This window comes from Cheilinus undulatus, linkage group 13, assembly GCF_018320785.1.
Source record: "Cheilinus undulatus linkage group 13, ASM1832078v1, whole genome shotgun sequence".
Classification (NCBI taxonomy): domain Eukaryota; kingdom Metazoa; phylum Chordata; class Actinopteri; order Labriformes; family Labridae; genus Cheilinus; species Cheilinus undulatus.
The window spans coordinates 16116302-16128904 of record NC_054877.1 but is presented as its reverse complement, the minus strand read 5'-3'; the positions used below and the strand labels follow the sequence as shown (position 1 = coordinate 16128904).

General features: G+C 38.6%; 1 protein-coding gene across 1 annotated transcript in view; it reads left to right on the top strand.

Moving 5' to 3' along the window:
• The window catches only part of LOC121520510 (zinc finger protein GLIS1), a 91915-nt gene that overhangs the window by 64536 nt on the left and 14776 nt on the right, over positions 1 to 12603 (top strand). The window contains exons 4-6 of the mRNA XM_041803989.1: positions 2218 to 2331; positions 7525 to 7651; positions 11198 to 11354. Of these exons, the coding sequence (XP_041659923.1) occupies positions 2218 to 2331; positions 7525 to 7651; positions 11198 to 11354 (398 nt within the window). The remainder of the gene's footprint in view (positions 1 to 2217; positions 2332 to 7524; positions 7652 to 11197; positions 11355 to 12603) is intronic.

Below are 12603 nucleotides of genomic sequence, written 5' to 3'. Positions count from 1 at the left end.
TCAGCTACATTAAGGGATTTCAAGCATGAACGGCCTGTTTAAGGTCTTGCCACGGCATCACAATCTGATTTAAGTCTAGACTAGTCCTAGACCTAGACCTAGTAGACCTAGACAAGGCCACTCCAAAACTTATTTTTTATTTTATACTTTTGTTTTTAAGCCATTTAGAGGTCGACTTGCGAGTGTACTTTGGATTGTTGCTCTGCTGCTTGACTGAAGAGTGCTTGAGCTTGAGGTCACAAACTGATGCAGGGACAGAGAGCAGAATTCATGGTTTCATCATAACAATCCACAGAATATTTTCACAAAAGTCTTGGGGATCATCAAGATGTTTTTGGCAGTTGGAGACAAGACTTTGTGTTCTTTTGGTCAGCAGTGGTTTTGGCTCTGGAACTCTCCCATGGATGCCATTTTTGCTCAGTCTCTTACTGTTTTATCATGAACACTGACCTTAACTGAGTCAAGTGAGTCCTACAGGTCTTTAGATGTTGTTCTGGTTTCTTTTGTGACCTCCTGGATGAGTCGTTGATGCTCTCGGAGAAATCTTGGTAGGCCGGCCACTCCTGGGAAGGTTCTCCACTGTTACAAGTATTCTCCATTTGTGGATAGTGGCTCTCCCCGTGGTTGACTGGAGTCCCAAAGCCTCCATAATAATATCATAAACATTTTGACATATGAGCATTTTTGTTAAATTATTGATGCCATTCACAAAAGTAGTTTGTAAACCTGTGAATCATTGCATGAAGTAGAGAGCTGAACACTTTTGGTGTTACATTTTAAAATCTGGTGAATAAAAATATTAATTTGGAGATCTTTATATTCTGACATTTTCCTCATTCACAACCAGTTGAAAGGGGAATATAATTTCTTGAATCAGGTTGGGTTTTTGAGACATTTAGAGGTCAGAATCTTTGCCTGTATTCACCAAATGTTGCAAACCCTAGGCAGAGTCCACTGAATATTACAACTCTGGCTCTAGATGACATTGCAAGTACAGTATGTCAGCACCCATCACAGAGGGGCAACTCAGCTTTACTTTCGTACAACGGGAGGAGAAAAAGACATGTTGTCCTTCTTTATGTACAGTCAGTGGTGTAAGGTGTGTAAAGCAGGCTTTAGTGTGTTCCATTCAATCAGCTTTGAACAGTACATATCAGTAGAAACCGAGGAATCTTGTTCAAATAAAATAACAAAACAAACATACAATTTTAAATTAACTGAAGCTTAAACAGAGCTCAATATAAACTCTGACAGTAACGACTATAAAGCGTTGAAGGAACTTTAATTCCACTAAAACCATTCCACTGTAAAGTGACTTACATACTATTGACCTTGACTGGCCTGCCCACAGAATTGGCTCAGCCCCTAAAAAACCCAGAGAACGGGTCCCTATAAGTTGTGATTTTATTTATGATATCAATGCAAGTGTGTTGGATAAGTAGCATTGCTACTAGCCATTTTCCCCACCATTTCTCTTATTTATGCCACTTTTCCCCCACTCTTTAACCAATTTTTTTCCACTTTTTGCCCATTTTGCCCCTCTTTAACCCTTTTTCACAACTTTATCTGGCCATTTTTCAACATTTTCCCTTTTAACTCAACCTATTTTGCCACTCTTTAATCCTTTTTCACTACCTTATCTCACAATTTTTGCAACATTGTTGCCCTTTTCATTATTTTTCCTGCCAGTTTTTGCAGCTTCTAACCCATTTAGGCCACTTTTAACCTGTTCTTGCAATTATTTAATTATTTTTACCTGAGAGTTGTCTCTGTACCTTCTACTTTACTTTCTTGTTTGTGCACATCATGGCTTAGCTATGAAGTCTAACATTAAGTAATTTGGCCATTTTCCCATCCACATTGTTAAAATGACCAAAAAAGGTAATTCTGTTCTTAGAAATGGTGTTTATATTTTGTAAACAGCTATAATGTCCTACTGCACAAGTAAGAGAATTCATTTTTGCAGTATGAAATGACTTTACAATGGACCATGATTTTTCTGGCCTCCCTCTGGGCCTCTCATTTGGCTGGGCCCCAGAAAGCTCTCTTCTTAATACCCCCGTATGGGCGGCCTTGGACTTTGATAATAGTCTCCATGATGGAAGCATGATGTCAGGTTTCTTCATGTCAGATGTTTTTTGAACACTTACACTGAATCCACCATCATAGTTTTCTTCTTTCTGCGTCTTATCTTTTCTCTTAAACCTTCATTCACAGAAGCCGTACGCCTGTCAGATCCCAGGATGCACCAAACGTTACACCGATCCAAGCTCGTTACGAAAGCACGTCAAAGCTCACTCAGCCAAAGGCCTTCAGGAGCGAGAGGTCAAGGTTAGTAACTGTGATTATGCATGTATGGAATCCAGCAGAGAGCAGAATATAATTACTGATCTTCAGTTTTAGAAACAAATGTCTCTTACAAAACCTCCCTGTGTCTCTAAGACCAGATTTCCTTCTTTTTTCTAACAATCAGTATTACTTTTCCTTTTGTGGCTTTTTCAAGCTTCATTGGACAGTGACAGAGACATTCTGATTAAATTGATTTTGTATGAAAATTATATCCATTACTCAATTCTCCTCAATTTTCATCAACCTAAGTCAGAAAGCTGATATTAATCTTGGTTTCAACACAGTTTTTGTACAGTGGTACGGATTCAAAAAGTTTTATAACAACCAACATAACATGGACACCTCATGTCCTTGAATGACTTTTTAAAGGGCATAAAGCTTTGGTTTAAATTTCTCAGCTGATTTTTGAGTGCCGATAAAGTTTTTATCCAGATAAGTTCAATGATTGCAGCTCACAGAGTGGGAAAAGATGTGATTACTAAAGCTGGAAGGATAGAAGTGTATTAAATATCATAACTTATCTTTGCCAGATTTTTATAAGGAGCATAGTGTTCCTGAAGATTTATTTAACTTTAATAGTAAAAAATGAAATAGACAGAGAACCTGACAGTGTGTAGTGCCCCCCCCCCCCCCAAAGGAGGTTTTAATCCACCTGTTTTTAAATTTGTACATAAAAAACTGGAAGAGTCGCAAATTTGATAAAACCTTGAAATATTGCAAAATTGGAGGAGGTGGAAAATTTGGCACGACGACAAAAGGAAACTGTGACATTCTTCGGTGGAAACTTATTTAGTGAATAAATGATGTTGTCTCTGGTTTAACACACCCATGTACGCAGCAGGGCTGTTAGGTTGGTGAACTTTCAGGCAGTTCATGTTTCTGGTTGAAATCAGCGATTACTGGAACTTCTTTCGGAGCACATGGGTTTTCAAAAGATGTTCAAAACTCTCCATTTCTACTGAAATGATCCCTCTCTGTTTTGTTTATCTCTTCACTAGCTTCCAAGATTTTCTTGGACATTAAAGCAACATGGTGTGAGCCCTTTTCTTCTGCTGCGTTTTTTCATTGTTTTCCATGGTTAGCACCGCCCTCTCCACCGGTTGACCCCTAATACTTGCAGAACAATAGTGGAAGGAAACAAGCATGAATTAGTATTTTCTTTTGCCATTTTTTAAAATTTGTTCAAATGTTGTCATATATTTGGATGACTTGCAGTGCCTGTTTGGAGTGTGCCAATTGCTTTGCTGCTTTCAAAATCAAAGAAAAAATTATCATGGCTGCCTCCGGCTTTCTGAGAATCAGAGCGTCACTGCACACCATCAGACCCTCAGCACTAACTACTGAATAAAACATGGATCAGATATAAAGTTCTCAAGTTATGCCAGGTAGAAACAGACATAGATAACTTTATGATAACCTGATGTTGCTCCAACCTCCTGTAGGCAAAATGGCATAAAACATTTAATGATCACTCAGACATCATATCTACACATGTTCACCACATGTGGTCGTAAAAGCACAAAGTCTGGAGTACAGGCCTCATACACAGGGTCTGTTTAAACTTAGAAGCCATGCTATGGAACATATCTAAATACGTAACTCGTTCTACGTCATAGAGATTTCCTCTGCCAAATGTGGTGACAGTCACTGGTAATCTGTAGTGAGAGTAGCTGAAAAATTATGGAGACAAAATTCCAAGGTACAGAATCGATCACAGACTGGTTTTATAGAAAAGTTTTGATGGTACCTGAATGAAATTAGTCAAAATTTTTGGATTCCTATAACTGAGTGGTTATATTCACAAGTCCCACAGAGTCTCCTTAAAGCAGGGGGCCCAGGTTCAAATCTGACCTGTGGGTCCCTCTGGCTTTCTCTGCCAGGTTTCTGACTCTACCCACTGTCCCATCTTTTCCATTAAACACTTAAAATCATGCCCCCAAAAAGTTCAGCATTTTTGATACTTCAGTACAGTTCATGTAAAGTCTTTTAAAATTGATAAAATATGTATTCAAATGGTTGACAGTGTTGAAAAACAGGGACACCTCTAGGGCCCCATGGCAATATATCACTGAGGGTCTGACTACCACAGCCAACTGGTTCTGCTCAAATATGTCAAGCTTAAATGTTTCAGATTATCAGACATATTTTATATTAGACCTACCTGACACTATCAGTAATATCATTTATTAACTGTGATTAACCACATGTTTTGGAAAGCTGACGTTAATCTCACTGGCCACACCCAGGCCTGATTACTGCCAGACCTGTGGAATCAAGAAATAACTCATAGAACCTGTCTCACAAACTGAAGTAGGCTGAAGACCTCAAAAAGCAACGCATCATGCTGCCATCTAAAGAAATTCAACAGATGAAAAACAAAGTCATTGACCTCTGTAAGTCTGGAAAGGATTACAAAGCCACTTCTACAGCTTTGGGACTCCAGGGAACCATGCAGTGAGCCATTATCCACAAAAGGAGAAAACTGTGAATAGTGTTGAACCTTCCCAGGCAAAAATGCCATCCATGGAGAGTTTTTGAGGCAAAAACCACTGCTGACTGAAAAGAACACGAAGCCTTGTCTCACATTTACCAAAAAAAAAAAGCCCATCTTGATGATCCCCAAGACTTTTGGGAAACTAATCTGTGGACTGACCAGACACAAGTTAAACTTTTTGGATAGTATATTTCCTTTTACATCTGGCATAAAACTAACACAGTATTTCATTAAAAGAACATCATACCAACAGTCAAACATGGTGGTGGTAGTGTGATGGTCTGGGACTGCTTTGCTGCTCTTGGATTTGGATGACTTGCTGTAATTGATGGAACCATGAATTCTGCTCTCTGCTGGAAAATTCTGAGAGGAGAATATCCAGCCATCATTTTGTAGTGTCAAGCTCAAGCGCACCTGGATTATAAAGCAGGACAATAGTCCGAAACAGACCAGCAAGTCCACCTCTGAATGGCTTTAAAAGAAACATAAGGAAGGTTTTGGAGTGGGCTAGTCAAAGTCTGGACTTAAATCTGATTGAGATATTGTGGCATTACCTTAAACAGGTCGTTCATACTCAGAAACCCTCCATTGTGGCTAAATTGACATAAGTCTGGAAAGAGGAGTGGACCAAAATTCCTCCAATGCGATATGAAACACTCATTGCCAGTTATCACAAGTGCTCAGATAATCTATAACATAAATTATCCAATATTTGGTGCCCAGGAGTTCTGTTTTTGTTGCTGTGGTATCAAAATAAGTATGGATATACAGTTTTTAACAAATTTATCAGACCACCCTAACCCTAACCAAAGTACGGTTTATGCCACAGCTGCCCTAAATTAACAGCATTGGTAATTACCAAAGTCATTTTTTATGTTTCTGCAATGGTTGATACACCAATATGTGGAAGCTCTTTAACCCAAATGATATTTTTAATGCTAAAATATAATTATTATTGTTATCCATACATTTTCAAATGTACTGATTTACAAAAAAAACTAAAAAAAATAGTAAAGCACATTAATATTTCTTGTTTAATATGTCAAATTATAGTTATTTACTGTCATTCCTGAACAGAAACATGAGTTTTAGTGGTTTAATGTTATGCTTGATTAATTTCTGACTTCTCAGAGAACCCCATTGAGCCGGCTCAAATTTGAGTGAATTCAGTTTGAAATCCCTCATTCCTGTTCAAAATGGTAAAACGTGGAGAGCTCACTGAAAATGAAAGAGTCCGCATTAAAGCACTTCATGATGCTGGATGGTCTTTGAGACAAATATGACAGGTGGTCTAATAAATTTTTTAAGCACTGTAGTAAGACTTTTTACCTGAATTGTAATGAAATTTAAAATTCTGGTATTATGACAACTCAAATCTACAAAAATCCAGCAAGAATAAATGTCTCTGAGTCCTTGTTTTTAAAGTTACATGCCAGAACACTTCCTTTGTTAGTTTGCAACCAAATGGCACTCGTTTCAAAGCTGCTCTCCCTCTATACATTACACCCATGTACAGTAGATTTATAGTAGACTAGATGAATGGGCTGTAGAGAAATTAAGGACCTACATACAATCCTTATCTATGGAAAAACAGACAGAGAGTTACTCCTTTAGTTATCGTTGAATGATAAGGACACAGTGAATAGTTCCAGCATTTCCACAGAGGTTTTCCTCAAAGATTTGTGGTTCTATTCACTCACTCTATCTGCACGTAGAGCTCTTGTTTCTAAGAGAAAGAGATGAATAATCACAGGAGGAGAGAGCGAGCATGTTTATGATTCAGTAGGATGAAATACAACAAACCCCAGTATTACACACACTCCCTGGAAGTCAGAATAGGGAGCCTATTGTTCAGTGTTATCTGGGCCTTGTTTGTTTTCTATGGACCATGAGTGACACGGGCTTTGTGTGTATTCCCATGGCTTGTTTGGTTTAAATGAAACCACGTGCGCTTGTAAGTTGTGACATGGCTAACACGCCCTACGCTGCAGTAAACCCTGTGGGGCTAAGGGGGACTTTGAAATATCAAACATGCACATCATAAACTCCTCACGGTTCTACATGTCTCCAGGCTGATGTGTCACAGCTATTGAAGTTTGTGTCTTCATAAACACTGGTTCAGGAAAACATTTTTCCCTGATTATTCAGACGTCTTTTGTGGTTCCTGGGTGTCCTTCAGAGATTCTTCAGGGTCCTGGAGCTGTACATAAACTGTTTTGGAAAGTCCTCTGGGAAGCGCCGTTAATCCTGGATAATAGAGTAAATTGTCTTGCCTTAACTCTGTTAGAACATTTTGGAATAAAATTGGCTAACGAGATTTCTGGATTTTGTACTTTAAGAAGCTGGATCACAACACGAAACGAAAACCAGGCATCTGGTTCAAGCTTCATGACTTTGAAAAAATTAAGAGTAAAAAAAGTTCCTGCAGTAAACTAACTGCTTTCAATTGATCTACTGTATGTCCCCAGAAGACAAGGGAATCCTTTCACTGTTCAGCTCCACGGGAGCTGTACTGCCCAGGAGCTAAAACACCACTGTTAGACAATAAGCTGAAGATTTATCGTAATTACTCTCATCCCTACGTATGAGCTGGCATCTTCACGTGCTCACCAACGTGAAAACAAATGTGCTACAAAATGTTGTAGTCATCAGTATGATTGTGTTTAATTTGTGTTTTACAGGTTCAGGTGCATACATTGCTGGAATCAGACATATTGAGTGACTGTTTGGCAAGGCAGCATCTCCACAGCTCTGCCTCTTCTCACCAAGGAAGCAGCCCACCTCTGCCGAGTCTAGAAGACTTCACAGGTATGAAATGGTAGCAGAGGATGGAAGTTTGCCTTCAACATGTTAAAGTGAGCAAAACAAAGAAAATTGCTCTAACACCTGGTCTCTTTCATTTGCTCCCATGGCCTCATTTGCTCCTTTTCCTCCCCCTCCCTCCTCATTCCTTCGATGATAGCTCATCATGCCAGTGTTTACCTTGTCCAATTACCGGGCACTGACTGCGGGCATGTTGCCCCCCTCCCTCGTCCTTCAACTTCTCCAAACCCGCTCTCCAGCCAAACTCTTTTTCTTTCCCTTTCAATGGCTGAATCGAGATCAAGAAGCTGTCAGGTACACTGAGGCTCAGTTGGCAAACCAGAGAGGAGAGTGTCCAGGAGAGCTGTCCACGTCTATTACTTCAGACTACTTGCAGTTTTACCCAGCAGGCTTTGAGGGAAAACCTCAAACGGCACACTACACTATGTTTATTCAGGGTGAAACAAGTATGTCAGTGTTTAATTTTGAAAATGTCCCAAGAGGACTTTCTCCTTATCAAAAATGGCCAAACATTTTAGCCTGAAGACAAATTTCCGTCTGCCAAGCATATAAAACTGTGTATGAACATTTCTGTATGCATGATGCATTATAGTGACACATACTATCATCATCAACCCACCTCCAAACCACAGTCAAAGATGTGTTCAAAACCCTGCTGATAGGAAGCAGCTATTTCTGACAGCTTTAAAAGAAAATGCACAAAAAAAACATGTTTTCAGCATCATACAATCAATGTCTTGTAGCCTTCAGCAGCCTGTTAGCTTCAGTGTCACTTGACATAGAAACAGTATTAAGACTTTTTTAAAAACCTATTATACCTTTACAATGCTATTATAAACTAAACCTATTGCCCTTTCTTAACATGTTTACTCAGTATGATGAAAATACTTCTACTTTTTCTTTACTAAAATTGGTTACATTTAGCTAGCATGTTGCTAGCATTTTTAGTTAGTTAGCTTGTAGTTTATAAATAACTGTGTTGTACTAAAAATGTTGGTTAATAAGCCTTATTTATACATGAACTAAAAAAAATAAGAACAAAATAAGTAGAGTTTACAGCGGAATAAACTGTAGCTCTTTAGGTAAGGATTTTGAGACTTGGTAGTCCTGGCTTGCTAATATCTGAAGCTAGCCATTTATATAGTGGTCTGTTGCAACAGCTTTGCTTCAGTTATTTCTGAAGTTATGGTGTAAAGTCTACACTAAACCTTTTGTTAAAACTAGTTAAGTTGTACAAGAGTTGTGTCATTGTTTGGCTGCATCACAGAGATGTAAGGCTCTTATTAACTAGTAGAGAGTAGCCAGAGACATCTGGCTGCAGACCACAGATTTCAGATGCTCCCTCTTGCAGACCACTACTGTAAGACGCCACCTCTGTCAGAATGGTTGTGATGTAATTTCATTTTTTTTTTAAATTCAGCTTTATTCATAAACAAAGTCTAGCAGTTACATTCATGAAATAACCACATTGCAAACATTACAGACCAAGCAACATACCATAAATAAAACAGAAACAGAGGTCAGAGGTCTAATCCAGGATTAAATTATGTATAGACCCGTTTTAGAAGTAGTTACAAAGCTAAAGCTAACATAGCTGCACTAGCTACGTAGTTAACAGTACTATATCAGACAATATAGCTATGTGAGCTTTAGCGAACCTAGCATAACATAATGTAGCTTTGTTAGCTTCAGCTTTGCCAGTAATGTGAGTTGCGTTGCCAACGTAGGTTATATAGCTAGCGTAGCTTGGTCAGCTTGTGCCTTAGCTGTGTTAGCTAGCTGTATTACAGTGTTTTCATGGAGGACAAACTTTTCTCCTGTAAACAAACTGTTTACTTGGCTTTATTTTACATTTTGTTATAGGTTTTTCAGGTCAAGTTTTTTTGTTACATCTGCCTTTTGGTATCCTAACTCTTACCTTAACCCTAACCCTAACCAGAAACTTTAATATGTCTTGAGACACTGCATGAAAAATCAATAAAAGCTGCTCTGTATAGTGGCTGAGGAGGATCACATTAGGTAAAACCTGAACATCACAATAGCGCCATCTGCTACCATAGCTAAACACTACAGTAACGTCCAAACTAACCAAAATTATTATTTTAGATATGATGTTTTCACTTCATTTGAAAAGCCTTTTTTTCACCCAGGATTATTACAGTGCTGTCTCTCAGTCCAGATTGTCTAAGAACAGATGAGCAGCTTAAAATTATCTTTGTTAACAGCTGTAAATTGACAAACAAATACAAAAATGTACTTGAAATATTTCAATTCCTACTACACACTACATCTACAGCTAGTGAAAACTAACAGGAGTGACAACAACTAGGCAAACTGTCAATAACATGAAATAATTTAATTGTACTTTATTGTTGGAGAGTTAAAATCATCTCTGCTAATAGAGAAAGAGCATTCCCTAGAAAGAAAGTCATCAAACGTTTCTGAGGGATTTGATGAATCACTGAGAGCACATGTCCAACAACAAACAGCCTCTAAATTCCTCTGCTCCTCCTCATCCTCCAAGTTATCCTACCTTTCAAACATCGTCAGCATGACAACTCTATTTACAGAGGACTTTACAGCTACTGGAAGCACTGTAAGATTGAAGCTGTGTACTGTGTCAACTGGTGCAACACTTTAATTCTAAGTTGAGCATAAAATTCATTGTAAGTTAGAAAATATGTTGAACTAGTGAACTTTTTGCATTTAAACTTATTTAAATAAAAATGTGAATTTTAAAATGGTTAAAAAATGTTTGATTAATTGCAAAGCGGCCCAAAAAAAGGAAAAAGGTTAGGCTTTCTGATGTCATGGAGGTCATTAAATACATGGTCCATCCTGAAATTAAGCTTTGCTTACCTTTTATTTTGAAAGTAAGATATCCACGTTAAGACATGCAATCATTTCTTTCAGTCCTCTTCAAAACTGATTGTAGCCAGGACTGGGAGATGCACTAGAAATAACGACAGATCCAATGTGCATATTCTGATATTATTAAATGGCATTTACTCAGCCTTTTAGGGACCCAATCATTTCTGTGGGCAGAGCTGATGAATTAATCAGTTAACCACATAATCGAAACAATAAAAAAATAATAAGCTAAATGCATTTTGTGTTCATCTGCTGGCAAGATGGCTTTTTTTTACATTTAGACAGAAAGTTGGAAAAAAAATTCTATCTGAGTTGAATGTGCATTGATGAGCTCTCAAACTTTCCAGTGTTATTTAATTAAAGAAATTGACTGGCAGATAAATCAGGCAATTAATGTTGCTCTTTTACATTACAATTTAACACAGTAATCAAACATGAATAATGAAGAATTGCAATATGCTACAGCTGCAGTTTTAATAGTGACTTAAATTGTTTTAATACTAATAATTTTTCTAATCTTGAAAGCTGTTTAAAACGTTGGTCAACTGTAGCCGGTCAAATGACCACTAAGGAGCAGCCATTCAAGCCTGTATGAGTGTTGGCTACTCCAGCAAACATTTAATGAAATGTAACTGTTATAAATCTTTGTGTTTCTCTCAGGCGTGTACTCCAACAGCAGCACGGTCCATAGCAGAGGAAATTCAGAGTTTCTTCCTCCATCAGCAGACGCCTGCTCCAGGTATCCAAGCCTGGAGGGGAACTTTGATGCCAACAGTCCAATATCTTCACTCACGAGCCCAAGCAGCATGAGAGAGGGGTGAGTGTGAGATGTAAAGTAAGAGGATCCATCCAGAGAGTCAATTAGGCCTTTTATTTATTCGTGCAGGGAACATGACTGTAAACACATGGGCTTCTTGAGCAATCCTGCCATTGCACACAATCGCTCCTTGAAACAGATTTGACTTTGAGTTGTGAAGTGTTTGTGGGCAGCACAGCCCAGTTGGTACGGATATACTTTTTTTCCTTTTGCTAACTTCACCATCAAGGTAGAAAACACAAATATTGTTAGCATGACTTACTGTTACATTCCAGGTCATTTGAAACATAAATGTTGAGATTCTGACTACTATTTACATCATTTTTTTCAGCAACTACAGAGACAATGGAGAGTAAAAATCCAGATAGAGATTGGACTGCACTAGAACTACCACCTAGCAGTCTTCATGAAATATGAAGTGGTGGGGCGGTTTTTCACCTTGACCTTGTTACCTCCAAAATGTAATTATTTTACCTTTTAGCCAGAGTGGACATACATGCAAAGTTCAAAGAAAATCCCTGAAAGAGCTCTTGAGATATTGTATTCACAGGCAAGGGATGAACATGAGGTCTAGTGCATGGGTTTACAGTAGTTATGGGTGGGGTTTAGTTTTACTGAAAGCTGGTAAACAATGGCTGCTGCTTTGATGTAGCTATTGCAGCAGTTTTATCAGAACTGGGCAACATTTCTGTATCAAAAAAGGGCAAAGAATCCTACTGAAGCTTCTCTTAGTGGTCTCTTAGTCTCTTAGTATTGTTGCTCTTTCCTGACTGGCTTCTGCATGAGTTTGTTTCACCAACTGGCTCCACTTATAGTTAGCAACTTATAGCGCTTACTGTGTCAAGTTCACTTTGTGCGCTTGTCCACTATGTCACATGTTCCATAGTTCTGATTGACCTGCATTCATCAAATCACCCTCCGAGATTCTTTTAAGGCCGAACACAGACTATTAGCTGTTGCCAAAGTGGATGTAGGACATATGCTATGCAATGTATATGTGAAACAGTCTACCTGATTAGAGCAGTGGTATTTCACTGGCAGCTTTCTACTTATTCTGCACCTCAAACAGAAGATGGCACTAAACCTTTTCTGTGCTTTCAAACAGAGCTGCTACTACAGCAGCCAAGATGGCAAAACAGATGCTCTCTCAGGAAAACAGTTAAGCCTGCCATGGCTGCCCACACTGGGCAGTGGCATTATTTGCTGCAGCGCATCATGTCCAGGCTGGCTCTTGTGGGTTTGTACACCA